The 23646-nt window shown below is 53.3% G+C and overlaps 1 protein-coding gene across 4 annotated transcripts; it reads right to left on the reverse strand.

Annotated features, from left to right (window-relative positions):
* Nucleotides 1–9110: 9110 nt before the first annotated feature.
* GFI1B (growth factor independent 1B transcriptional repressor) lies at nucleotides 9111–23242 on the reverse strand. 4 transcript variants are annotated; one of them, XM_023189015.1, is made up of 8 exons: nucleotides 22980–23210; nucleotides 22234–22611; nucleotides 13990–14109; nucleotides 13350–13487; nucleotides 12309–12580; nucleotides 11582–11719; nucleotides 10858–11023; nucleotides 9111–9934 (listed from the first exon to the last, which is right to left on the reverse strand). In XM_023189015.1, exons 3-8 carry the CDS (start codon nucleotides 14087–14089, stop codon nucleotides 9756–9758), a joined length of 993 nt encoding a protein of 330 aa, XP_023044783.1. In that variant the 5' UTR covers nucleotides 14090–14109; nucleotides 22234–22611; nucleotides 22980–23210; the 3' UTR covers nucleotides 9111–9755. The 4 variants fall into 4 exon arrangements, with proteins under 4 accessions (XP_023044783.1, XP_023044781.1, XP_023044780.1 ...); XM_023189013.1 differs by having other exon boundaries at nucleotides 9113–9934; nucleotides 10858–11089; nucleotides 23115–23242; XM_023189012.1 differs by having other exon boundaries at nucleotides 9113–9934; nucleotides 10858–11089; nucleotides 22980–23214.
* Nucleotides 23243–23646: the final 404 nt, after the last annotated feature.

Here is a 23646-nt window from a genome sequence, read left to right on the forward strand (position 1 = left end):
ACCTGTAATCCCAGCACTTTGGGAAGCCGTGGCAGGCGGATCACTTGAGGTTAGGAGTTTAAGACCAGCCTGACCAACATGGTGAAACCCCATCTCTACTAAAAGTACAAAAATTAGCTGGGCATGGCAGTGGGCACCTGTAATCCCAGCTACTGGGGAGGCTGAGACAGGAGAATTGCTTGAACCCAGGAGGTAGAGGTTGCAGTGAACTGAGATCACGCCACTGCACTCCAGCCTGGGCGACAGAGTGAGACTCTATCTCAACAAAACAAAACAAAAGCAAACAAACAAACAAAAGGACTTTAAAATCCACCCCCCAAAGATAACCCTGTGGATGCCAGCTCCTGCCTCCCCCGCCAGGTGGCTGTGCACGGCTGAGGACCAAGCTGCCCTGTGACTGTGCTTGGGGCTGGGAGGCATCGTTTCATGTCTGACTTTTCCTTGCCGATCACGAAGCACTTGTCGGACCGCCAGACCTCAGGGTGGGTGTGGGGCCTCCCAGGCTGCAGCTTTCCCTTCTCCTCCTGCTCTTCTTCCCCCTGGTCTCCTGGGTCCTCACCCCTCTGCCTGCTCTCCTGGTCACTCTCAGACTCAGTTTCCCCAATCATGAGGAGGGATGTAATGTTGGAAACCTGTGCCTCCCTGGATAGAGACAAGTGTCAGGCTGGCACCCCAGAGGGACTCACAAAAGATAAACTGAGTCTGACTCTCACCCGAGGCCTTGGGGCTTGGGGTTAGGGAGGAAAAGGGCTGGAGTGGGAAGGAATGGGGTTCAAGTAATTAAAGGAGCATCCCCGGCAGCCTGGCCCTCCTGCTCCCAGGGCTTTCCACGTGCATCCTGGAGCCCCAGGACCTTCCAGGAAAGGGAGTTTTTTTCTCTAGATCTTGCAGAAGAGCTGAGTAGCAGCAGCACGGTTTGGTGGTCTAGAAGGCTGTGCCTGGGTTTGATGGGGTCTTCAGCCTGTGCCTGACCGGGGCTGATTCCCCACTGCCATGGCCCAAGGCTGGGATGTCAAGGACCCTTGATGAACCTCAGTGGCCTCTTCCTGCCCAGCTTGTCCTTTGAGTGAAGTGGTTGGAAGCCCCCCCCTCTCTCTCTCTCTCTCTCTCCCCTTCCCTCCTCTGGTCCCTTTCTCCCGCTCTCTGGGCCACCAGGCCCCTGATAACACTTGGAAGGCGCTATCGGCTCAGGAGTGCCCTCCTGCTTGGCCCGTGGTTCTACTCCACACCGACAGTTGACAGCCGGCACCATGCGATAAACTTATCAGGCCAAACCTGAGCTTGCCGGGTCGGAACGTGCCCTGCCTCAGATTTCCCTCCTGCAGCATCCCTGCAGCCCTCGTCCCCCAGGAACCCTGGGTCCTGCCTCTCTCTGGGCCAGGCCCACTTCCAGCTAGACATCCATGGAGGTGGTCCCGGACAGCCCCCGACCCAGGCCAGGGGAAGAGCTGGGGACCCTGTGAGGAGTCACAGGTCCAGTGTCCACCCTGCTCTTCCCAAACCAGACTCTCGCTCTACCTACCTTGGAGGCCCTGCCCCAGCTGCTAAGAAGGAGTTGGGTGGTTGCACACCCATCCTAAACGTAACAGGGATCTAGCAGGCGCTGGCCCCAAAGGATGGGACCCAGCATCTACCGGGAGGTGGCTCACAGAGTAGCAGGGTGGGGGCGAGACAGCCAGCACTTGTAAAGTAGAAAGGCATCTGCCTGCAAGACTGTGCACTGCACTACAGGGGCCTGAAGGGGCCTGCAGCTTTGAGGGAGGGGACAGAGACACAAACCTTGAGTCCGGGAAATTATATTTCAGTGGAGAGAGCCTTTTCTGTCATGCCAGTGATGTTATCATGCATGCCCAATACAGAAAAATAAAACATACACACTAAAAAATAAGAAGAAAAAAGACGCTGCTCTCTATCCTTGCGCCCTTCCTTCCGTGTGTGTGTGTAATTAACAACATGGAATCGTGGGTTGTGTACTGATTTTCTAAACCACATTTTCACTTAAGATATCAATAGCTTCCTCTGGCAATACATTTATTCTGCAAAACTGTTTTCACTTCTATTTTTCTGGTTACCAAAAATCTACAACAAATGCAAGTCTCTTTAAAAAAAATTTTGAGATAGAGTCTTGCTCTGTTGCCCGGACTAGAGTGCAGTGGCGCGATCTCAGCTCACTGCAACCTCTGCCTCTGGGGTTCAAGCGATTCTCATGCCTCAGCCTCCCGAGTAGCTGGTATTATAGGCGCTTGCCAAATTTTTGTTTTGTTTTGTTTTTGAGACAGAGTCTCGCTCTGTTGCCCAGGCTGGAGTGCAGTGGCGCAATCTCGGCTCACTGCAAGCTCCGCCTCCTGGGTTCACACCATTCTCCTGCCTCTCCTTCCGAGTAGCTGGGACTACAGGCACCCGCCACCTCGCCCGGCTAATTTTTTGTATTTTTAGTAGAGATGGGGTTTCACTGTGTTAGCCAGGATGGTCACGATCTCCTGACCTCATGATCCGCCTGCCTCGGCCTCCCCAAGTGCTGGGAATACAGGTGTAAGCTGCTGCACCCAGCCAAATTTTTGTATTTTTAGTAGAGACAGAGTTTCACCATGTTAGCCAGGCTGGTTTTGAACTCCTGACCTCAAGTGATCCACCCACCTTGGCCTCCCAAACACTGAGATTACAGGCGTGAGCCACCATGCCTGGCCTGGCTAATTTTTTTATTTGTTGCAGAGACGAGGGTCTCACTATGTTGCCCAGGCTGGTCTCGAACTCCTGGACTCAAGGGATCCACCTGCCTTGGCCTCACAGAGCACTGGGATTACAGGCGTGAGCCACCGCAAAGCCTGGCTGCAAGTCTCTTTTAATGGTGGCACTGAGAGTGAAACTTAACCCTCTGTTCCAGCCCCCAGAAATAACTGCCACCAGTGGTTTTGTGGACTTTCTTCAGCTGTGTTTCTTCAGCATACACAGACAGATGCTTACAGAACCTGCACGCTAGCATGCCACATGCATTCTTCACTCCACATCAGCCTGATAAACTCCTCCCCCGGTGGCCTTCTAAAGCATGCTTGCTCCTTTTCCTGGCCATGTGGTCATCTGTTGTACCAACGGTGTGGCCAGCCTCCTCCCATGGGCATTAGGATGGTTCTGATTTTTTTTTTTTTTTTTTTTTTTGCCATTATAAACAGGCTGCAAAGAAGCTCTTGCAGCTGAATCTGCATTCCCAGAAGAAAACAACTTCTCAACGTTTTCTTTTTTTTTTTTTTTTTTTTTTTTTTGAGAGAGACAGAGCCTTTGTCTGTCACTCAGGCTGGAGTGCAGTGGCATGATCACGGTTCACTGCAACCTCCGCTTCTCAGGTCCGCCTCTTGGGTTCAAGAAATTCTCCTGCCTCAGGCTCCTGAGTAGCTGGGATTACAGGCACCCACCACCATACCTGGCTTTTTTTTTTTTCTTTTTGTATCTTTAGTAGAGATGGGGTTTCACCATGTTGGCCGGCCTGGTCTCGAACTCCTGACCTCCTGACCAGCCTGGTCAGGAACTCCTGATCCACCCTCCTCAGCCTCCCAAAGTGCTGGGATTACAGGTGTGAGCCTCCGTGCTTGGCCAACTTTTGTGTGTGTGTGTGTGTTTTTTTTTGGTGGAGATGGGATCTTGCTATGTTGCCCAGGCTGGTCTTGAACTCCTGGGCTCAAGCAATCCTCCCACTTGGACCTTGCAAAGTGCTGTGATGATAGATGTGAGCCACTGTGCCTGTCCCATGTCTATTTCTTGAAGATATAGTCCTAGGAGTGGAATGGAGGGTCATGGGAGATCACATTTCAAAGCTTTTCTTACGAACTTGACTTAAGGCTGAGAGGGTTCAGAACAAGAAGAGGGCATTTCAGGCAGAGGGAACACCAGGGGCAAAGTCTTGAGGGTGGGAAACAGCATTGAGAGTTCTCTTGAGGCCGTTTAGGAATAGCAAGAAGCGCCCTGCTGCTTGTCCAGTGACCCCAGGAGGCGGGGAGGGGTGGGGCCTCACTGTTCTGGGTCCTGCCCTCCATCCAGGGCCGGGCCATCCTCCCCTCCCTGAGCAGCCTCAACAGGGGAGCAGGGAAGGCACAGGCCAGGCTGACGCTGAGGCTGGAGCTGCTGTCGCTCCTGGTATTGACAAGACTGGCCTCCAGCCAGTGCCCCTGCTCTGTGCCCCCAGGTCACACTGCACACCCACCTGGGTCTTCCTTCTGAAGCTCAGCCCATGTCACATCAGCTCCCTTGGGGCTTCGGGCCCATGTCAATGGCTGCAATGCCTTTAGGAACTCCTGGGGGTCTTCAGTCTCCCCTGATGTTCTCAGCTCCTTCCAGTGGAACAGCCCTCACCCACACCACACTGAGTGGGAGCCCCCATAGGACAGGGATTGCAGAGAGGGGTTTGAAGTCAGGGGACTGGGGTCAGCCCTGAAGGCTAGGTCATGGTGAGCAGCTGGGGCTGGGGCTCAGTTCTCCAGGTGATGGGGTGGGGGATGTCTGATCTCCAGGGAACCTTCAGGACAGGTCCTGATCTTCTGGATCATACAGAGCCCTGCTTCCTTCCACTTCTCTATAGCCCCAGTACCCAGTCCCTGCCTCCTTGCCTTGGTCTGTCCACCCCGGCTTCCAGGCCAGCTCACTCCAGCCATGGGCAGATAGAGACAGGCTGGAGCCAACACACACGTGTGAGCGCACACACGCATAACTCTCCAGGCTCACCCTGGGAGATGCATTTCCATCCTTATCAGTGATTTCCATGGAGGGCTCCCTGGGCACCTCTCAGTCTGTCCCTCAGGAGGCCCTGGCCCTGGGTCTGGTTACCCTGTGGGATGTGGCCTGCTTGGAAAAGGGGCTTCTCCTGCATCCAGAGGGAACGCAGCGTGCAGGGCCTGCAGTGTAGCTTGAAGCTGTCACCACGAACAGGACATTTTATCTGAAAATTAATTCAGATGTTGCATTCCACTCCCTAATGTGGCTGGTTAGTTTTGATATTAAAATATTGGTTTTGTTAATTACCATGGAGTAAACTGATATTCCAGGTCATGTCACCAGCAGCATCCTGAGGTCTCACGCATCCCCATCCAATCCTTGGAAGCAGGGCGTCAGTGCCACAGTCTAACGAGCCCTTCCGGCCAGCCACCCCACCAACACCATTTGCACCATATTCTATGTACGTGGAGTCCCCTGGAGTCAAGCAACCCAGAGGCCCTGCTGGGAAGGCCACTGGATGGGGGCTGGAAAACCTGAGTTCTGTCATACTTTGCTGTTAGTGGCAATGTGACCTTGGGCTAGCACCTCTCCTCTCTGGGCCTCTGTTTCCTTGTGTGGCACATGGAAGCCATGGGCAGTCTCCACAGAGCTGGACAGTGCCTTCCAGGTCACATTGCAATTCCGGTGGCAGGAACTGCAGGCCAGGTAGTCGGCCGCAGGGAGCCGACAGGCAGTGGAGAATTGGTGGGGGAGCTTGAACTCCCCTGAAATCACAGACTGCAGATGGGTGGTGCCCACAGCACCTCCTGGGCTACCTCTCCGCCCCGGTGTCACGGGCATAGCCTCTGCTTCCAGAAGGAGACGGAAGATCCAGGGAACTCTGCTCCCACTGGGGCCTATCTGCAAGTCTTCTTCAGGGCTGCCTTCTCCTGGGGGCTCCCACCTCTGCACATCAGGCCATCCCGCAGCAGCTTCTTAGGGATGAGGAAGGGTCAGCAGCACCGCCCTCTGGCTAAGACCAACCCCCAAGCTCCAATCCACTGCCTCAGCAGGGCCAGGAAGCCCAAGCCAAGCCTTCCAGCCAGTGCAGAGTCTTCCCCTGGACGCAGGTGTCACAGGCTTCCTCACTACCTGCCCTCTTTCTCTGCGATATGCAGATGGGGTTCCAACCCCCACTGGTCTGAGGCTGCTGTGGCCTCCCTCTGGCGCCACCCCACACACCCACTCCCTGGAGGAGCCCGACAAGCTTAATCTCGATCTCACCAAACCTCAGTCGACGAAGAAGGAACATTGTTTGGCTTCCCCTCACAGCTCAGCTCCTCCGCCTTGCCCCGCCCTGCTGCCGAAGTGGCTGAAATCCTGATATTGGTTTGGTTTTGTTTAGCAAACAGGGAGTATGCAAAGCAGCTCCCAATCGGTGTGTGTTGCATGTGTGTGTAAGAGATGAGTCAGGAGCCCATTCCAGGCCTGGCTCCAGAAGTGTGGCTTTGGGCAAGGCCCTTCCCCCTTGCTGGCCTTCACTGTCCTCCTGGACAGGAGGAGAGATGGAAACAGGTGGTTTCTAAGGCTTTGCCGGCTTTGGTGCTCTGGCCACCAGGGTCCCTCTTCTCCTGATTTCAAGAGCTGGATTTCAAGACAGGACACCCACAGGGAGCTTGCTGAGGAGGGTAGATCACCCTCCCATGCAAATCCCAAGCACTGAGCCCACCCCACTCACCTGACAGGTTTGCTTAGGGGAATTCTGGCTAAAGGAAACAGGAAGAGCCTCTGGCAGGAAATGGATGTCAGGGTTCTGCCCAGCCAAATGCAGAGCCTGGGGGTGGGTGAGAGTCCCATTCCTCTTGGAGGCCCTAAGCCCCTTGCACACCACAGGAGAGACCTGGAAGAAACACTTTTGGGTCTCAGTGGGAGGGAGGGTACACAGGCTCCAAAAAGATAGCCTCAACTCACAGTCAGTTTGTCATCCCAGCTGTGCCTTTGCCTGCTGCGTGACTTTGGGCAACTAGGCCAACCTCTCCTTCTCCCTCTCTGGTTCCCAAATTAACCTTAGGAAAACACTGAATACCCAAATCCTCCCCTCAGGGATGGACACAAGTGTTTTACACGTTATAGGCTCTAAGAAGCGGTTGCAATAGACTGAACGTTAACCCAGAGTTCCTCCCAGTTATTTGAGCAATGTAATCTCTACTCCGTCTAAAGCAAATGAACCCCCGGAGGCTTGTGGCGCATGCCTGGGGAGCACCAGAACGGGTCTGAGCCATGTCCAGCCAGCTCTGTGGGCCTCTCTGCAACCACAAACATGAGTCTGAGGACTTGTCTTTCATTCCCTCGATGATCCATGTGAACATTCACTCCCCTGATGATCCATGTGGACAGCTTCCAGTTTGATCCAGGTTTGAGCTGTCCACAATGGATGGGAATTGGGCATTTGCGTGGGACATTTGCCATTTCATGACAGGTGGAGCCTCATAAGTTGGCAATCAATCAAATACACGTTAAACAAGTCGATTCATGAACCCAAGGCTAAATCACACTATACACAGAAACTATCTGACGATAGCAGCGTTTCTTTGGAAAGCATCCTTCTTTCCCTAGGAAAGAGGGTCTGTCTGTGGGTCCTAGCTCTGGTCTACTCTCGGCATCCCTGTCTCCCTGGGGGTATTCTAGCTTTCTGTGCTCTACTAGAGGAAGGCACCTGAGCACACCTGGAAAGGGTAAGCCCTCACATCTATTTTGTGTGTGTGTGTTTGTTTCTGAGATGGAGTCTTGCTCTGTTGCCCAGGCTGGAGTGCAGTGGCATGATCTTGGCTCATTGCAACTTCCACCTCCCAGGTTCAAACAATTCTCCTGCTTCAGCTTCCCAAGTAGCTGGGATTACAGGCACGTGCCACCATGCCCAGCTAATTTTTGTATTTTGAGTAGAGACGGGGTTTCACCATGTTGGCCAGGAGGGTCTCGAACTCTTGACCTCAAGTGATCTGCCTGCCTTGGTCTCCCAAGGTGCTGGGATTACAGGTGTGAGCGCCTGGCCCATATCTATGTTTTTTTATTAATGGTTGACCTCTCTGGGCCTCAGTTGCCCCATCTGTAAAATGGGAGAATGGCATTCCATCGTAGAGGGTTGTGTGGGTTAGAGACAATGTGTGGAAACCCTTGGCTTAGCTCAGTACCTGCAAGCTCAATCAGAGGTGTCCATGGCTGTGGGCCAGGCATAGGATTGGTGCAGGATGCAGGGGGTGGGGTGGGTGCGGCTGGAGCTCAGACAGAAGACCTCCTGAAGTTATCCACACATAATTGCATTCCACATTCAATGGCTCCTAAGCTGTAAACAAGGAGACTGAGTTTCTCAGTATCAGAGGAGAGAGAAGACCTCCTGGCTGGATGACCGAGGGAAGCTTCATGGAGGAGACGGCTAAGTGGGCCTTGTAGGATGGACAGGACTTCAAAAAGGGATGTTCACAACTCGGCAGCACTTACTACATGCTGGGCTGGCCCTTCATGCCACTTGGTAAGAATGGTCTCAGCGAATCAGTGGAAGGGACTGCTGTGTTTACCATTTTACAGAGGAGGAAGCTGAGCCCCAGAGAGGTTCAGGAACTCACCTGAAGTCACACAGCTAGACAGGTGCAGCACCAGGCTTAACTTCATCACACCTGCAAAGTCCCTTTTGCCCTATAACGTTACACTCACAGGTTCTGGGGTTAGGACCTTTTGCCCTATAACGTCCCGCTCACAAGTTCCAGGCTTAGGATGTAGATATCATCTTTGCGGTCATTATTTAGCCGACCACTGTGATTACGTTCAGGATCTTGAGATGGGACGATTTATACCTGAGCTCAGTGTAATCAGAAGCGTCCTTATAAGAGAGAGGTAAGAAGGTCGAAGGCAGAAGACAAAGATGGAGGCAGAAGCAGAGGTCCGAGTGATGCGCTTTGAAGGCAGAGGAAGGGGCCAAGATCAGAGGAATACAGACGGCCTTGGGAAGGTGAAAGGGACTGGAAAACAGACTCTCCTGGGAGCCTCCTGTAGGAACGCAGTCCTGCTAACACCTTGATTTAGCCCCATGAGACTCATTTTGAGTTTCTGGCTCTAGAATTGTAAGCGAATAATTGTGTGTTGTTTTAAGCCACTAAGTTTGTGGTCATTTGTCACAGCAGCCACAGGAAACGGATGCCGCCCCAGCTGCACTAGCCTTGCCCACCCCTGTGGTCTTGTCGCATGGGCCCCTTCTGCTTGCTACCGGCTTTTCAGTGGGTCTGTGCACGTGGGGGCTGAATACTGGTCTCCACAACTTGCCTATGAGTGCCTCCATAGCTTTCTCTGCTCCTCAAGCCTCCCCCCATCATCCCCCAAAGCCCCCTGCAGTACCCTGGACCTCATAGGCAATTAATGCTGGTCACATGACGGCAAATCTGTATCTTTAATTTTATTGACAGCAATTGACAGAACAGGCTTTTGACAGCAATAACTGCCAGCTTCTCCAGCCTCATGGCCTGGTTGTAGAGCTGGAATCCTCAGTGGCCAGCTGAGCGCTGGTCAGAAGTCGGGGTCAGCCAGCACATCTGGCCGAAGCAGAGGGGGTGCCAGGCCTCTGACTGGGGTGGGAGGCAGCTCCGACTCTGGCCGTTGCAGCCAGAAAGAGGTCCGCTAAAACCCAAGGTGACCAGGTCCCAGCTCAGTGGGCAGCAGGCAGGCAGAGGGTCTGTCTGTGAGTCCTAGCTCTGGTCGTCTACTCTCCGCATCCCGGTCTCCCTGCGGGTATTCTAGCTTTCTGTGCTCTGCTAGAGGAAGGCGCCTGAGCACACCTGGAAACAACTTCTGCTCAGAAAGACCCAGCCAGGCTCCCATACTTGGCAGCAGGAGAAATGTTGATCCACAGAAGGAGAGTGACTTGCCCAAGGTCGCACAACAATTTTGTGAGTCTCAAAACAAGCTGGAAGACTCCTGTCCAGTCCCACCTCCAGAAGACTGGAGATTTGGGCATGAGAGGCTGGCCTCCAGGTGACAGGACCGCAGGGCAGGCTGGCCAGGAGCTGAGAGCCGGCGCAGCCTCACTTGAGATTGTGCTGGCTCTCGCGGTGCCGCCGCAGGTCCACCTTGCGCTGGAAGCCTTTGGTGCACAGCTCACAGCTGAAGGGCTTGAAGCCTGTGTGCTTGCGGCTGTGGGTGATGAGGTTGGAGCTCTGGCTGAAGGCCTTTCCGCACACCTGGCACTTGTGCGGCTTCTCACCTGCAGGGAGGGGAGCGCAGCACAGCAAGGGCGGGGTCAGGGCCTCTTCACCGGGCCTGCAGCTCCACTGCCCCGCCCCCGGGTTCATTTTCCAATAAGTCTCTATGTTTTCTCTCGTGGCCAACTCACATTCACTTTAGAAAATAATTAGAAAGGAGAGAGAAGCAAAGGCACAGCTTGGACCCTCCTCCCACCCCTACCGGATTATAGCATGGTTAGGGGCGTCAGCCGACTCATCTTGTTTATCAACACATTTCCAAGTCTGGTACACCTGGCACAAAAGAAGCACTCAGCTAATAGCAAGGAGGGAATGAATGAGCAAATGAATGAATGAATGAGTGAACAAATGAATAAGCAAATGAATGAGTGAACAAATGAATGAGCAAATGAATGAATGAGTGAACAAATGAATGAGCAAATGAATGAATGAGTGAACAAATGAATAAGCAAATAAATGAGTGAGTGAACAAATGAATCAGCAAATGAGTGAGAGAATGAATGAACAAATGAATGAGCGAATGAATGAATGAATGGATGAACAAATGAATGGACAAATGAACAAATGAATGGACAAATGAATGAGCAAACGAGTGAGACAATGTGTGAATAAATGAGCAAATGAGTGAACAAATGAATGAGCAAGTGAGTGAGTGAATGAGCGAACAAATGAATGAGCAATTCGACTACCAGTCTCACTTCTGCCATGAGATCACCAGTGTTGAGATTTTGCTGTTTCCTTCCTGTAATTTTTCCATGCATTAAGTGCACTTAAGCAGCACAGGCGCCCAGCCCTCCATCATCAGTGGCCTTCGACTTTGTAACTAGACCCCACCCCCAGCCTCAGGCTGGCAGCCTCTGATGCATCTCTCAGGGAAAGGTGGGGGTGCTCTGCCCCGGGGCGCAGGCAGGTGAGACTCACTCACCTGTGTGGATGTAGGTATGTTTCTTCATGTCCGACTTCTGGTGGAAACGCTTGCCGCAGAACTGGCAGGGGTAGGGCCGCGTGTCTGAGTGGATGAGCAGGTGGGTGGACAGCGTGGACGAGCGCTTGAAGGCCTTGCCGCACATGCGGCACTCGAAGCTGCGCTCCTGCCGGAGGAAACGAGGCCCCGGGGGATCAGGCGCAGGCGCAGGACTGGACCCGGCCGGGATCCCCTGCGGAATAGGACACTCCATTGGGGTGGCCTGGAGGGTAGGGCCTGGAGGAGCAGGACCCAGGAACCCCTCATCTTTGCCTCTGAGGTGAAACTGGGGCTTGGAGCCTCGTTGGCCTCCTGTGGGATTTTTTCCTTGTAATCTTCACAGTATACCGCTTAAAATAAAACTCAATAAATGTTTGTTGATTGACTGATGGGCTGATTGATCTCAGAGGTTTTTTAGGGGTTCACATTTCATGACCATTAACCCAGAGTGAGTTCCTTGAGGCAGGGATGGTTGTGGTCTGCACAGTGGTTTAGTTAAGGGTAGGAAGTCTGTTAAAGGCAGGTGTTGGAGACCCAGACTCAGGGAGGTGGGTACTAGGGGACCCCTCCCAATCTGTGTCACCCCCAGGAGCAGGGGGAGGGACCCAGCCGCAGCCCCCAGGCTCCCTGGGGAAGCACAGAAAAGGAGTGGGGCTGGGAGTCCCGCGCTAGGCCAGGTGCCCACCTGGGAGTGGACGTGCGTGTGCTGCTCCAGGCTTACGGCGTGGCCGAAGGTTTTGCCGCAGACGTCACAGGCAAAGGGCCGGGTCCCACTGTGGGAGCGTCGCACATGCACTTCGAGCCCGTGAGGGGTGGAGAAGACCTGGGAGCAGGGGCAGCGTGTGAGGCCACTGGGGGCTGCAGAGAGGGGAACAGGCCTGGGGTCCCATGGTCTCTTCCATGCCCAGCTTTGGCCAAGGCAGGGTGCACAGAGGAAGGGACACTGGATTGCCAGTTCTGCTGCTTGTTTGCTGTGTGTCCCACGGAGGTCCCTTTTCCTCTCTGTGGCTCAGTCTCCCATCTACAAAGTTGGGTGTGAGAGAGCGGATCTGGAGCCCCCTCCTTGCCTCCTCTAGAGGCTGAATGGCCCGGTGGTTAAGAGCTGGAGTTGGCCAGAGCCAGGTTTGAATGCTGGTTCTGATAGCTACTTGCTGTCTGATCCTGGAAGTGACTTAACCTCTCTGAACCTTAACCCTTCATCTGCCTCCTGCCACTCATGCCTGTCAACTGCTTAGCACAGGGCCAGGCACATGGTCAGAGCTCAATGAATGGTGATGAGGGCGAATGTTTTGATCATTAATCCACCAGAGTCCCAAGGTTCACAGCACAGGGAACACCCAGAGCTGCCAGTGCGCTGAGAGGGAGTGCACAGAGCAGGGCCCAGGTGCCCACCCACACCCCCCACTGCCCACCTTGTTGCACTTCACACAGTGGTACGCGTCCATGCCCGGGGAGTAGCGGAGGCTGAAGTCCAAGGCGGGCTCCGTGCTGGGCACCAGAGGACTGCCGTACAGGCTGACGGAGTGCTCCAGGAAGGCTGACTGCATGGTGGAGGGGGCCTGCCGGTAGCTGTGGCCATACGTTGAGGCCAGGATGTCCCAGGAGAAGCTGGGCTTGTAGAATGGGGGTGAGTCGGACAGTGGAGAGTCCCCATCCTGGGGTCGGGACAGCACAATGGGGCCCTCTGTGGAGATAGGGACACACGCCTGGTTACTCATTTAAACACAGGGGGCTGGGCACGGTGGCTCACGCCTGCAATTCCAGCACTTTGGGAGGCCAAGGCAGGAGGATCACTTGAGGTCAGGAGTTTGAGACCGGCCGGACCAACATGGTGAAACCCTGTCTCTACCAAAAGATACAAAAATTAGCCAGGTGTGGTGGCTCACACCTGTAATCCCAGCTACCAGGGAGGATGAGGCAGGAGAATCACCTGAACCGGGGAGGTGGAGGTTGCAGTGAGCTGAGATCGTGCCACTGCACTCCAGCCTGGGCAACAGAGTGAGACCGTGTCTCAAAAAATAAAATGAAATAAAATAAACACAGGGCACCCACTTCCCACCACCCTCCACCACCCACCACCACCTTCATCACCTCATGCGGAGGGTTTCAGGGTGTCAACCCAAATACTTACTGCTGGGGATGTCTGTGTCCCTGTGGCTCCTTAGCTTTTCCAGTCCGGAAACGCCCCCACCCTCACTCCAGAGTGCCCACCTCACCCCTTGCATGGACCGGCCCAGCTGCTGCTTCTTACCTCTTCCCTCCCCTAACCCGCATCTGGGAATTAGCTGCCTGTCTGGGAGGCCCAAGTGGAAGCCACAGAGCCCGGGCTGCATCCAGTGACTTTGTGGGTCCTTCCTGACTCCAGGGCCCCAAGGGGCTGTGCTGCAAGAGTCCCTTCATCGCTCCTCCCCTTGGCACTCCCTGGGGAATGACAGGGGGTCGCAGCTGGGTACCTGGTGCCGGGGCCATCCTGGCCAAGTTCTGGTCCTGCTCCAGCTCCGACTCTCGTTTGAAGTTGGTCCAGTCCAGGCACTGGTTTGGGAATAGGGTGCTAAGGACAGGGCCGTTGCTCGGGGCCTGGTCTCTGGGCACTGTAGGGAGATAGGACCATCAGCATCAATAGCCGCAGCTTCTGGGAAGCCCAGAGGGAGCAAGGAGGGCCCACCCTCCCTAGGAGGAGGAGGCTCAGATAGACATCCACTTGCGGCTGCTTCTGGCGGCTCATACTCCCGGGCTCTGCCCAGGGCAGGGGGACGAGAAGAGGCCAGGAGGAGACCCTGGGGAAGACTTTGGACCAGTCCGTTTTTCTGAGCAACCCAACTCCAGTCCTAGATTGAGCATCCAGTGAGGCCCCACGTGTCAGTAACTGACTACTGGCTCCAACCCGACACTCTCATCTCCCCAACAGGGCAGAAGGGACGAGGGCATCATTCATTCATCTACTCCTTTCATCTGCAACCCACATTTACTGCACTCCTGCTTCCAGACTTGGAAGAAGAGGCTGCTGCAGGAGGGACGCTGCTGCACCCCCATCACGCAGAGCAGAAAGCCCCCGGTGGGTGCAGCGGGGCGCCAGCCTTGGCTCTGACTCACCCGGGGCAAGGGCAGGAGACCAGAGCGGTTCATCCTCCTGCACACGGGGCTGGTGGTAGGTGTGAGCCTTCTTGCTCTTCACCAGGAAGGAGCGTGGCATTTTCAGTGTGCACCCCACACCTGCAAGAGGGAGGGATGGGAGCGGTTGGGAAGGACAAGAGAGCAATACCCCCCATATCTCAGAACCTCCTCCTGAGCTCAAACACCGGCTCTACTGGCTTGAAGAGTGGGCCCCAAAGTTCATGTCCACCCAGAACCTGTGAGTGTGACCTTACGAGTAAGAGTGTGTCTTTGCAGATGTAATCAACTTATGACGAGGTCATTCCGGGTTCGGATGGACCCTCAATCCAAGACGACTAGTGTCCTTATAAGAAGACGGAAATTTGGACCCAGGGACACAGACACCCAGGGAGCATGTCGTGTGACAACAGAGCAGAGAGTGATGCTTCTATCAGCCAGAGAATGCCAGGCAGTGCTGACAGCTGCCAGAACTCGGAGAGGGGCACGAAACACTCTCACCCGGAGTCTCCAGAAAGAATCCACTTTGTGGACACCTCGATTTTGGATTTCTAGACCCCAGCACCATGAAAGAATAAATTTCTGTTGTTTTTAAGTCACCTGTTTGTGCTATTTTGTTATGGCAGCTACAAATCCTAACTTCCCTCACTGCTCCTTCACCAGGAAACAAATGCACCGCCCCCCAGAAAATGCTCAGACAGGCCTGGTGCGGTGGCTCAAGCCTGTAATCCCAGCACTTTGGGAGGCCGAGACGGGCGGATCACGAGGTCAGGAGATCGAGACCATCCTGGCTAACATGGTGAAACCCCATCTCTACTAAAAAATACAAAAAGCTAGCCAGGCGAGGTGGCAGGTGCCTGTAGTCCCAGCTACTCGGGAGGCTGAGGCAGGAGAATGGCGTAAACCCGGGAGGCGGAGCTTGCAGTGAGCTGAGATCCGGCCACTGCACTCCAGCCCGGGCGACAGAGTGAGACTCCATCTCAAAACAAACAAAAAAAAAAAAAAAAAAAAGAAAATGCTCAGACAAGCCTGCTCCCATTGGCATGATCTGGGCTGCAATGGAGCAGAAAAGGAAAGGCAGGGGCTAAGGTCTCCCTCTGTGACACACCGGTGGACCCCAATTCTAGAAAGTTACATTTGGGTACCAGTGAGATTCACCTTCAGAGGCCACAGAAACAGATGGTCTGAGCTTAGGTTTTGGAATCAGTGGTTCATGGATTAGAATCTCAGCTCACTTGCTGTGCAATCTGGGACAGACACTTAACCTCTCTGGGCCTATTCCCTTTGCTGTAAGGGGGGATGTCCAGGCTTGCAGTGCTGACAAGCGCATCACAGGTGCTCAGTGTCTATCACAGGGGGCTCTGGCAGAGAAGCTGAAGCAAACGAGGGGACATTGCCAATCCACGTGCTCCTGCAAGCTACAAGCCACTGCTGCCAGAGCAGGGCTGCGCCTTGTCCAGAGCCCTGGCCCAGACTATGTTCCCTAGAGAGACAGGGGCCTTCTCTCTCTGAGGAATGGGATGGGGGGACTCAAGACCTGAGAGGAGCCCCCACTCCACTGCACCTGGAGGCCTGAAGTTTCAGGGACACAGGAGAAGAGGTGAATATCCTCCAGCTTCCGTAGGCAGCCCAGCATCACAACTGACCCCACCGGTCAGGGAGTGGGGGAACAAACCAAGGACCACATCAGTCAGGGGACCATCCCAGGTAGGGTTGGGGAGTGACAGGGCTGGACCAATCTGACCACCCCAGGACTCCTGGCTTCCCCTGCAGAGCCCTCTGGAACTGAGAGCCCCGCCTGGCCCCCAGAATGGTTCACATCCCTGCACTCAGCCTGCGAGGCTCCCCTGGGGGATCCTGGAGAGCATCATCTTGTGGTCCTCTATCTTTTCTGCCCCCATGCTGCACCCAGACCAACACCAGGCCCACGCCTGAGGCCTCGGAAGAGTCCCAACCCTCATCCCCTTGGGCCAGCCACCATGCAAGGCTGCAGGGGTGATAGGGTCCACAGAAGGCGGGAAAGGGATCACAGCTGCTTCAGAACAGCAGTGAGGGCCAGGGCGATAAGGCCTTGGCCCAGGAGCAGGGTGGGAGGTGGGAGATTAGAGAATGCAGCTTGGAAAAGGGCCAGGGACTCACCCCTTCCCCAAAGGGATGACCCAGAGCTAGGCAGAAGAGGGACCTGACTGTGCCCAGGCCTGCTTCCCCCTGGCCCAGAGCCTGGGGACATCAAGAGTTTGGACCGGGGGCTCTGCACAGAGGGCCAAGCTCAGGCCCAGCCCTTGCCTGCTGTAAGACTCATCACCAAGCCTCAGTGGCCATATCTGCTAAATGGGGATCCCAATCCAACCCCATGGGATTGTGGGGAGTGAGAAAGGACCTTTATCCATCAGGAGCGAGCATGGGAGGCGCTCAGCATGTGCCCATCCCCGCATCCCAGCGCCCAGCCCACTGCAGGTGCCTTCAAAGGACAGGGTGAGCCCTGTGCCAAGGGCTGCAGCAGCTCCCCGAAGCCAGGGCCACGCTCAAGGCCCTGTACTCTCTGAGCTCTAAAATTAGGAGAAAGGACCTTGAAGGCCTCTGGGGTCCCTTCCCGCGGTCAGATGCTCGGCTCTCTGAACACAGGCTCGGGCCGGGGGCAGCCCACGGCCTTATCTCCCAGGGACACGTCTTCCTCCTCCTGCCTCCTCCCCCTCCTTCACCAGGGCTCCCCACACCCCCCTTCCTTCCCGCTTCTAACTCTTCTATGCTTCAAGAAAGACCCTGGGGACGCCAGACCCTAGGGGGAAAGGAGGGGACCCAGGGAGCAGGAGGAGGGCTGGGGGTGCGGGGTTCCCCTCGCACTTTGTTTTGAGGGGGCCTGTGAGGGGCATGGTTTGCCTATCAAAATATCAAAAGATGATCTTTTTCCCCCATAATATTTATGAGGAAATCAGCTAGAACCAAAGGTACTCGCCGAGGCTTCTGTGATAGGAGGCACCGGTCAACCCTTCTGGCAGGAGGCTGTTAAAGGTGTTTATTACACCTTTAATCCTGATGCTCGATCCAGATGCTGAGTCCTGCTGCTGTCCCATTTCATAAAGGAGGAGCTGAGGCCTGGAGGGCTCAGGACCCTGGGGCAGAGTGAGCAGGGCGGGACTGGGGTCTGTCTGGCCCCAGGCCTCCATGCTCTTGACTTTCAGCCCAGGAGGTGGGGAGTTACTCGGTGCAGACTGGGTGCCAAGTGCTGGGCAGTGCCCGGCATGGCTTTCTCTCCACAGAGGGAGTGGAGCCGATGTGCTAGGGATGAAAACAGCAGTTTGAAACTCCCTCACATGCCCGCGTCAAGCAGTGTCTTCCCAGGTTGCAGGTAGGAAAACTGAGGTGTAGAGAGGAAAGTGACACCGACCCAGGGCTCCTGGCCTGTTAGGATTTTACTCTCGAGCCACTGTGCCACCCAGCACTGTCAGAGGTCCTCACAGCACCTGGTGAACACCACGTGCAGTACAGAGGGAAATGCGGGGTGCTGGGGCAAGAGGGGAGAAAAATCAGGCCGGGCGCGGTGGCTCATGCCTGTAATCCCAGCGCTTTGGGAGGCCGAGGTGGGCAGATCACGAGATCAGGAGTTCAAGACCAGCCTGGCCAACACAGGGAAACCTCGTCCCTACTAAAAATACAAAAATTAGCTGGGCGTGGTGGCGCGCGCTATAGTCCCAGCTACTCAGGAGGCTGAGGCAGGAGAATTGCTTGAACCCGGGAGGCGGAGGTTGCAGTGAGCTGAGATCGCATCAGCCAGACACCGTCTCAAAAAAAAAAAAAAAAAAAAAAAGCGAGAAAAATCAAACCCTCTGACCCCCAAGTCTTTTCCAGGCTCCTAAAAGACCCACGTGGCTCTGAAGAGTGTCAGTGGGGCCAGGCCAGGGACAGATTTCCCTTCTGGAAGCATTGATCTTCGTTTGGGCTCAGGGCCCAAGGAGACCTCAGGTCAACTGACTCCAACACCCACAATGAGGACACTTTCTAGCACTCACGAGCCCTGGCCAAGCACTTTTCACTTAGGCACAGTGCAGGGTGGGGCTGGCTTCTGGAGTTCTCCAGCTTCAGGAAGGTGATTCTCATGCCTACTCTAGTGATCTCGCCTGAGCCCCACACCCCCTCTCTTGCCTACCCCAGTGTGCTCTCCCCTGAGCCTGGCAAGTGACAGGGACACAGCCAACGCCACGGTCGAGCCCTCCGGTTTACAGGGGGGCCAAATGCACCTGGTGAACTTCCTTTTGGCCCCTGTTAGGAGAGGTTTTTTTTTTTTTTTTAAAGAAAAAACAGGAACCAATCACCTATACTGTAGTTAATTAACAACCACTTGGTTTTGATTCACACGAACTCCGTGCTGAGAAAGAGCTAAGAGCAGAGATTATGAAAGAAGCTTAGGATTTCTTCATAAAACAGAGGCCCTGATAGTATCGGACCTCCGGAAAGAGGCCCACTGTTAACATCACGTCATAACCCCCGATCCTGGTAGAGCCCCACTGACCCTGAGTCAGAATCTCAGTCAGTGCTTCTTGAAGACAGGCGACCCTGCACCCTGGCAGGAGCCAGCGCCCTAACTTCCAGTAGGACTTGGATCAACAGGCCTGTGCTGTCCCTGTAATGAGGCCCCTTGTGTTGCCCAAGGAATTGAGTCTGATTTGGGGTCCTGGAGTTTGTGACCACATCAGCCACCAACCTGGGGCTTGGTTTTCCTATCTCTCAAAAGGGACGGTTGGGGTAAGAGATTTCTAAACTTCCCTTTTGCTCTAAAATCCCACGTAGAATTCGTTGACCTTCAGTGAGAGATTGAACCACCTTGACTAAAAGACTTGTCACTCGGGTTCCGTTTTTGGGAAGGTTGGGTAAGACTCAGCTGGTTCTCAGGGTCAACTACAGAGGACCCTTTTGACTTCCTTTATGTTTAAAGACTCAAGGGAGGCCGGGTGTGGTGGCTTATGCCTGTAATCCCAGCACTTTGGGAGGCCAAGGCAGGCAGATCACCTGAAGTCAGGAGTTTAAGACCGGCCTGGCCAACATGGTAAAGACAGGCAACCCTGTCTTTACTAAAGAGATAAAACTTAGCTGGGTGTGGTGGTGGACACCTGTAATTCCAGCTACTTGGGAGGCTGAGGCAGGAGAATCACTGGAACCCAGAAGGTGAAGATTGTGGTGAGCCAAGATGGCGCCACTGCACTCCGGTCTGGGTGACAGTATGAGACTCTGTCTCAAAAAAAAAAAAAAAAAAAAAAAAAAAAACAAAGACTCAAGGGGAAATAACAAGACTTGTCCAAGGAGGAGTAAGGGGAAAATGCACCCAGGTCAGGCCCAGGGGCCCCAGCAGAAAGTAATCATTATCATCATCATCGTCATCATTATTATTATTTTGAGACAGGGTCTCACTCTGTCACCTGGGCTGCAGTGCAGTGGTTTGATCTTGGCCCATTGTAACCTCCACCTCCCAGCCCCAAGCGATCCTCCCATCTCAGCTTCTCGAGTAGCTGGGACTACAGGCGTGCGCCACCACACCTGGCTAATTTTTGTACTTTTTGTAGAGACAGGGTTTTGTCATGTTGCCCAGGCTGGTCTAAATCATTCTTTTTATTTGAAATTTAGAAGGAGTTCTCACATGTCTCCTCCAAAGCTCAGAGAATGCAATATCAAAAGGGAGTGAATCTACTTCTGGGTATAGACCCAAAATCATTGGAAGGAGAGACTCAAATAGATATTTGCATACTCATGTTTATAGCAGCACTATTCACAATAGGCAAAAGGTGGAAGCAAGCCAGGTGTTCATGGCAGATGAATGCCCGAACAACACGTGGTCTATGGCTGCTCTGAGTGGCTCACGCCTGTAATCCCAGCACTTTAGGAGGCCGAGGTGGGCAGATCACCTGAGGTCAGGAGTTCGAGACCAGCCTGGCCAACATGGCGAAACCCCGCCTCTGCTAAAAATACAAAAATCAGCCAGATGTGGTGGTGGGTGCCTGTAAGCCCAGCTACTCAGGAGGCTGAGGTAGGAGAATCGCTTGAACCAGGGAGGCAGAGGTTGCAGTGAGCCAAGATCGCACCGTTACACTCCAGCCTTGCAACAGACTCTGTCTCAAACAAACAAACAAAATGTGGTCCAGCGGTATGATTGAACATTATTCGGCCTTAAAAAGAAAGGAAATGCTGGACATGCTACAACATGGAAGAACCTGAAGGACTTATGCTAAGTGAAGCAAGGCAGTCACAAAAGGACAAATACTGTGTGATTCCTTATATGAGCCCCTAAAATAGGCAATTTCGTAGAGACAGAAAAAGATGGAGGTTGCCAGTGGGAGGGGAAGGGAATGGAAGTTACTGTGTAATAGGTATGAAGTTTCAGCTTTACAAGATGAAACAGTTCTGTGGATGGATGGATGGTGGTGACGGTCACACAGAAATGTGAATGTACTTAATACCGTTGAATGGTACACTTGAAAATGGCTAAAATTGTAAATGTTGTTATGTGTGTTTTATCAAAATAAAAAGAAAAGTGAGTGAATGAAACTCTTTCTGCATATCTCTATATTATAGACTAAAGCAGCTCCCATTGGCTTGAATTCCTGGCAAGGAACACATAAAAAACCTCCCTCTGGACTAAGCGGGATGGCGTTTGCTGTTGTTTCAACCAAGGGTCTGGATATTGCGGCACAGACAGTGAAGAATTCCATTTGATCAGGCTGTTTTCCCTGGGTATTCTGGAGCCATCTGGTCCCAGAGCCTTTGAAAATCCTTGTACTGTCCAATAAGATTCCCACCCACCCTACCCTGCCCTCCTTAAAGCTTTGCGGCAATGGTCTGCACTGGTTTTGAGTGATTCCATGAATCAAACCTAAACGAGGTATAGTTCTCCAATGTTCCCCAAGAACACTCTTCAGGAAGACCAAAATCTGACAGAAAGAGCAAGGAGAATTATGCATTTTCTTGTCCAAAGAATTCCTTCTGCAACACTTCTGAGGACAAGAAACTTGACACTTTGCTAGACTTGGAAGAAATATTTTACCTGTTGCCTACTAAGAAACATGCAGGCGCGTCCAGGCGGTCAGGTGCAGCTCGGCTAGCTTCTAATATCTACCAGACTCACACCCACAGATTGTAACTGAATTTGCTCCCTAAGAACTCACGAAAGCTGTGGACTTTCTCCCCAGAAAAATGTGCACAGGCACATACCCACGTCAATTCTGCAGACCTCCTCTTTACAAGTCCTATTTTAGAGTCAACATGTCTCCCCAGATGCCTTAACATTTAAACTTGTTTTTTTTTTTTTTTTTTCTACAAAAATGGGTGGAAAGGGCTAACAACAGTCTACAGGGAAAGGAGAGCTGAAATAGTACCTCCCCATGGTTGATCCTATTGTTCCTGGAGCCTGGGCAGTGTGTGGGAGAGGACAGCCTTGTCATCTCCCCTTAGTAGGCTCTGGAGGGGGAGAGTGCCTGACTCTCAAAATGTCCTGGGAATTGGCTGGGTACAGTGGCTAATGCCTGTAATCCCAACACTTTGGGAGGCCGAGGTGGGTGGATCATTTGAGGTCAAGAGTTCGAGACCAGCCTGGCCAACATGGTGAAACTGGTCTCTACTAAAAATACAAAAATTAGCCAGGTGTCATAACACGTGCCTGTAATCCCAGCTACTTGGGAGGCTGAGGCATGAGAATTGCTTGAATTTGTGAAGCAGAGGTTTCAGTGAGATCGTGCCACTGTGCTCCACCCTGGGCGACAGAGTGAGACTCCGTCTCAAAAAAAAAAAAACCAAAAAACAAAAACACAAAACAACAACAACAACAACAAAAACGTGTCCCAGGAACTTTAGTTAAGCTCCCAGAGTCTGGGACCGTCTCCAAGGGGGAACACAACTCAGGCACTTGGAAGTGTGTCGCCCTGAGCACTGCCCAGGTCCCGGGGACAGCTGGGTTGTGGGTATGACTTTGTGCCCGAAGGTGACGTCTGTCAGCCTAAAATCAAATTTTGAAAAGTGTTTCTGCACAGCCGGCAAAGGTGCAATTCCTAGCAGAGTGTCTCAGACGAGATTACGTCCTCACCCTGTTTCTCCCTTGGCTCTTTGCCTTCCAGAGCTTTTCCAGCCCACCTCACCCTTCCTAGGACTGCAGGAGGAGCCAGGGAACCTGCTGCGAAGCCACCTGCGGCGCGCAGGCACATTTCAAAAGAAAAGCGCAGAAACGCATCCTCCAGCACTCACCTGCCCGGAGCTGTCCCTCGCCTGGGTTCTGCCGGAGCTTCCCGAGGTGGGAACTGCAAAACCTGTCTCGGGACTGGCCTCCGCTCTGTCAACTGTGTGACTCTTTGCACAGATAGATACTTCTCCTTTTTTCTCTGTCTCTCTGTGTGTTTTTCCTCTTCTGTTCCCCTCCCTGATTTTCAATCTGATTATTTGTGTCAAAATCTGGCGGTGAAGAAGCAGCCAATGAAGAGAGCGCGGGAGCTCAGCCGTATTTGCTTATCAAAACTTTCCAGGACGCAAGACTTCGAATTCTCATTTCTAACCCTCGACACTTGGAGCGGAGCGCTTTCTCTCTGCAGAGAAATTCAGAATTTTGCTGGAAATTTTGAATAACATCTGCACAAAAAGAAAGTGATGGCTAAATTATTAAATTTTAAAAATTAAAGTTAAAAAAATACTAACTTATAAAACTCGATTTTGCAGAGAGAAGTCATGGCTCTTTGGTTTTTTCTTCTTTCGTTTCTCTTGCCTTTTTTATTCCTTCCCTCCTTTTCCTTCCTTCTCTTCCTTCTTTCTTTCTTCCTCCCTCCCTTCTTCCTTCCCTTCCTTATTTTCCTTCTTCCTCTCTCCTTCCTTCCTTCCCTCCCTCCCTCTCCTCCTCTCCTCTCTCTCTCTTCCCTCTTTTCCTCCCTCCTTTTTTTTCCGTTTTTCCCTGCCTCCCTCCTCTCTCCCTCCTCCCATCTCTCCCTCCCCAAGTTCAGTACCCTGAGGCTTGTGAGAGCCAGGCTTGTGCAAAGCCCCTACTTCCCCAGCCGGCCACATTCATAGAGGCCCCCCTTGTCCTTGCAGAGGTCACATTTCAGAAGAAACATCCAATTTGCATTTCCCCCAGATATGACCTTTGAGAGGGTAGAGGCACCGTGGAGGTGTGGCAGTGAGTTCGGAGGCCAGGAGACGCTTGGCCTGCTGAAGCTGCCATACAGATTGAAGGCCAGGTGCCAGAGCCCGCGTGTGCCGCCCTCTGGTGGCAGACAAAGTGATGAGGAGGTCAATGGGATCCTCTAGGGTGTCCCATAGATGGTGGGGGGGCGGGGAGTGGGGACGGAACAGCTTGGCTGAGCCGGCTGGGGCATTTCTTCCCGTTTGGCAGGGCGTCCCATCCCCTGGCTCCCCACCTTCTCCCTCCTACTCTGGCCCCCGCCTCCTCCCGCTTGCAGGATGACTGATTTATTTCAGGAGGTTTTGCATAAGATGTGAACGCGACAAACAGAGCACTGTTAGACTGCTTTGCCTGCTCTTCCAGCCTGGGTGCTGGAGAGATTGTGTTTCCCTCATAAAGAAAACAAGTCTGGTGAGAGGAAGCCCCGATTTAAACTGCAAGTTCAAGGTTCAAGATGAAGAAAAAGGGGTGTTTCAGGCGAGGTCTTTCTG

This window comes from Piliocolobus tephrosceles, chromosome 14 (assembly GCF_002776525.5).
Source record: "Piliocolobus tephrosceles isolate RC106 chromosome 14, ASM277652v3, whole genome shotgun sequence".
NCBI lineage: Eukaryota > Metazoa > Chordata > Mammalia > Primates > Cercopithecidae > Piliocolobus > Piliocolobus tephrosceles.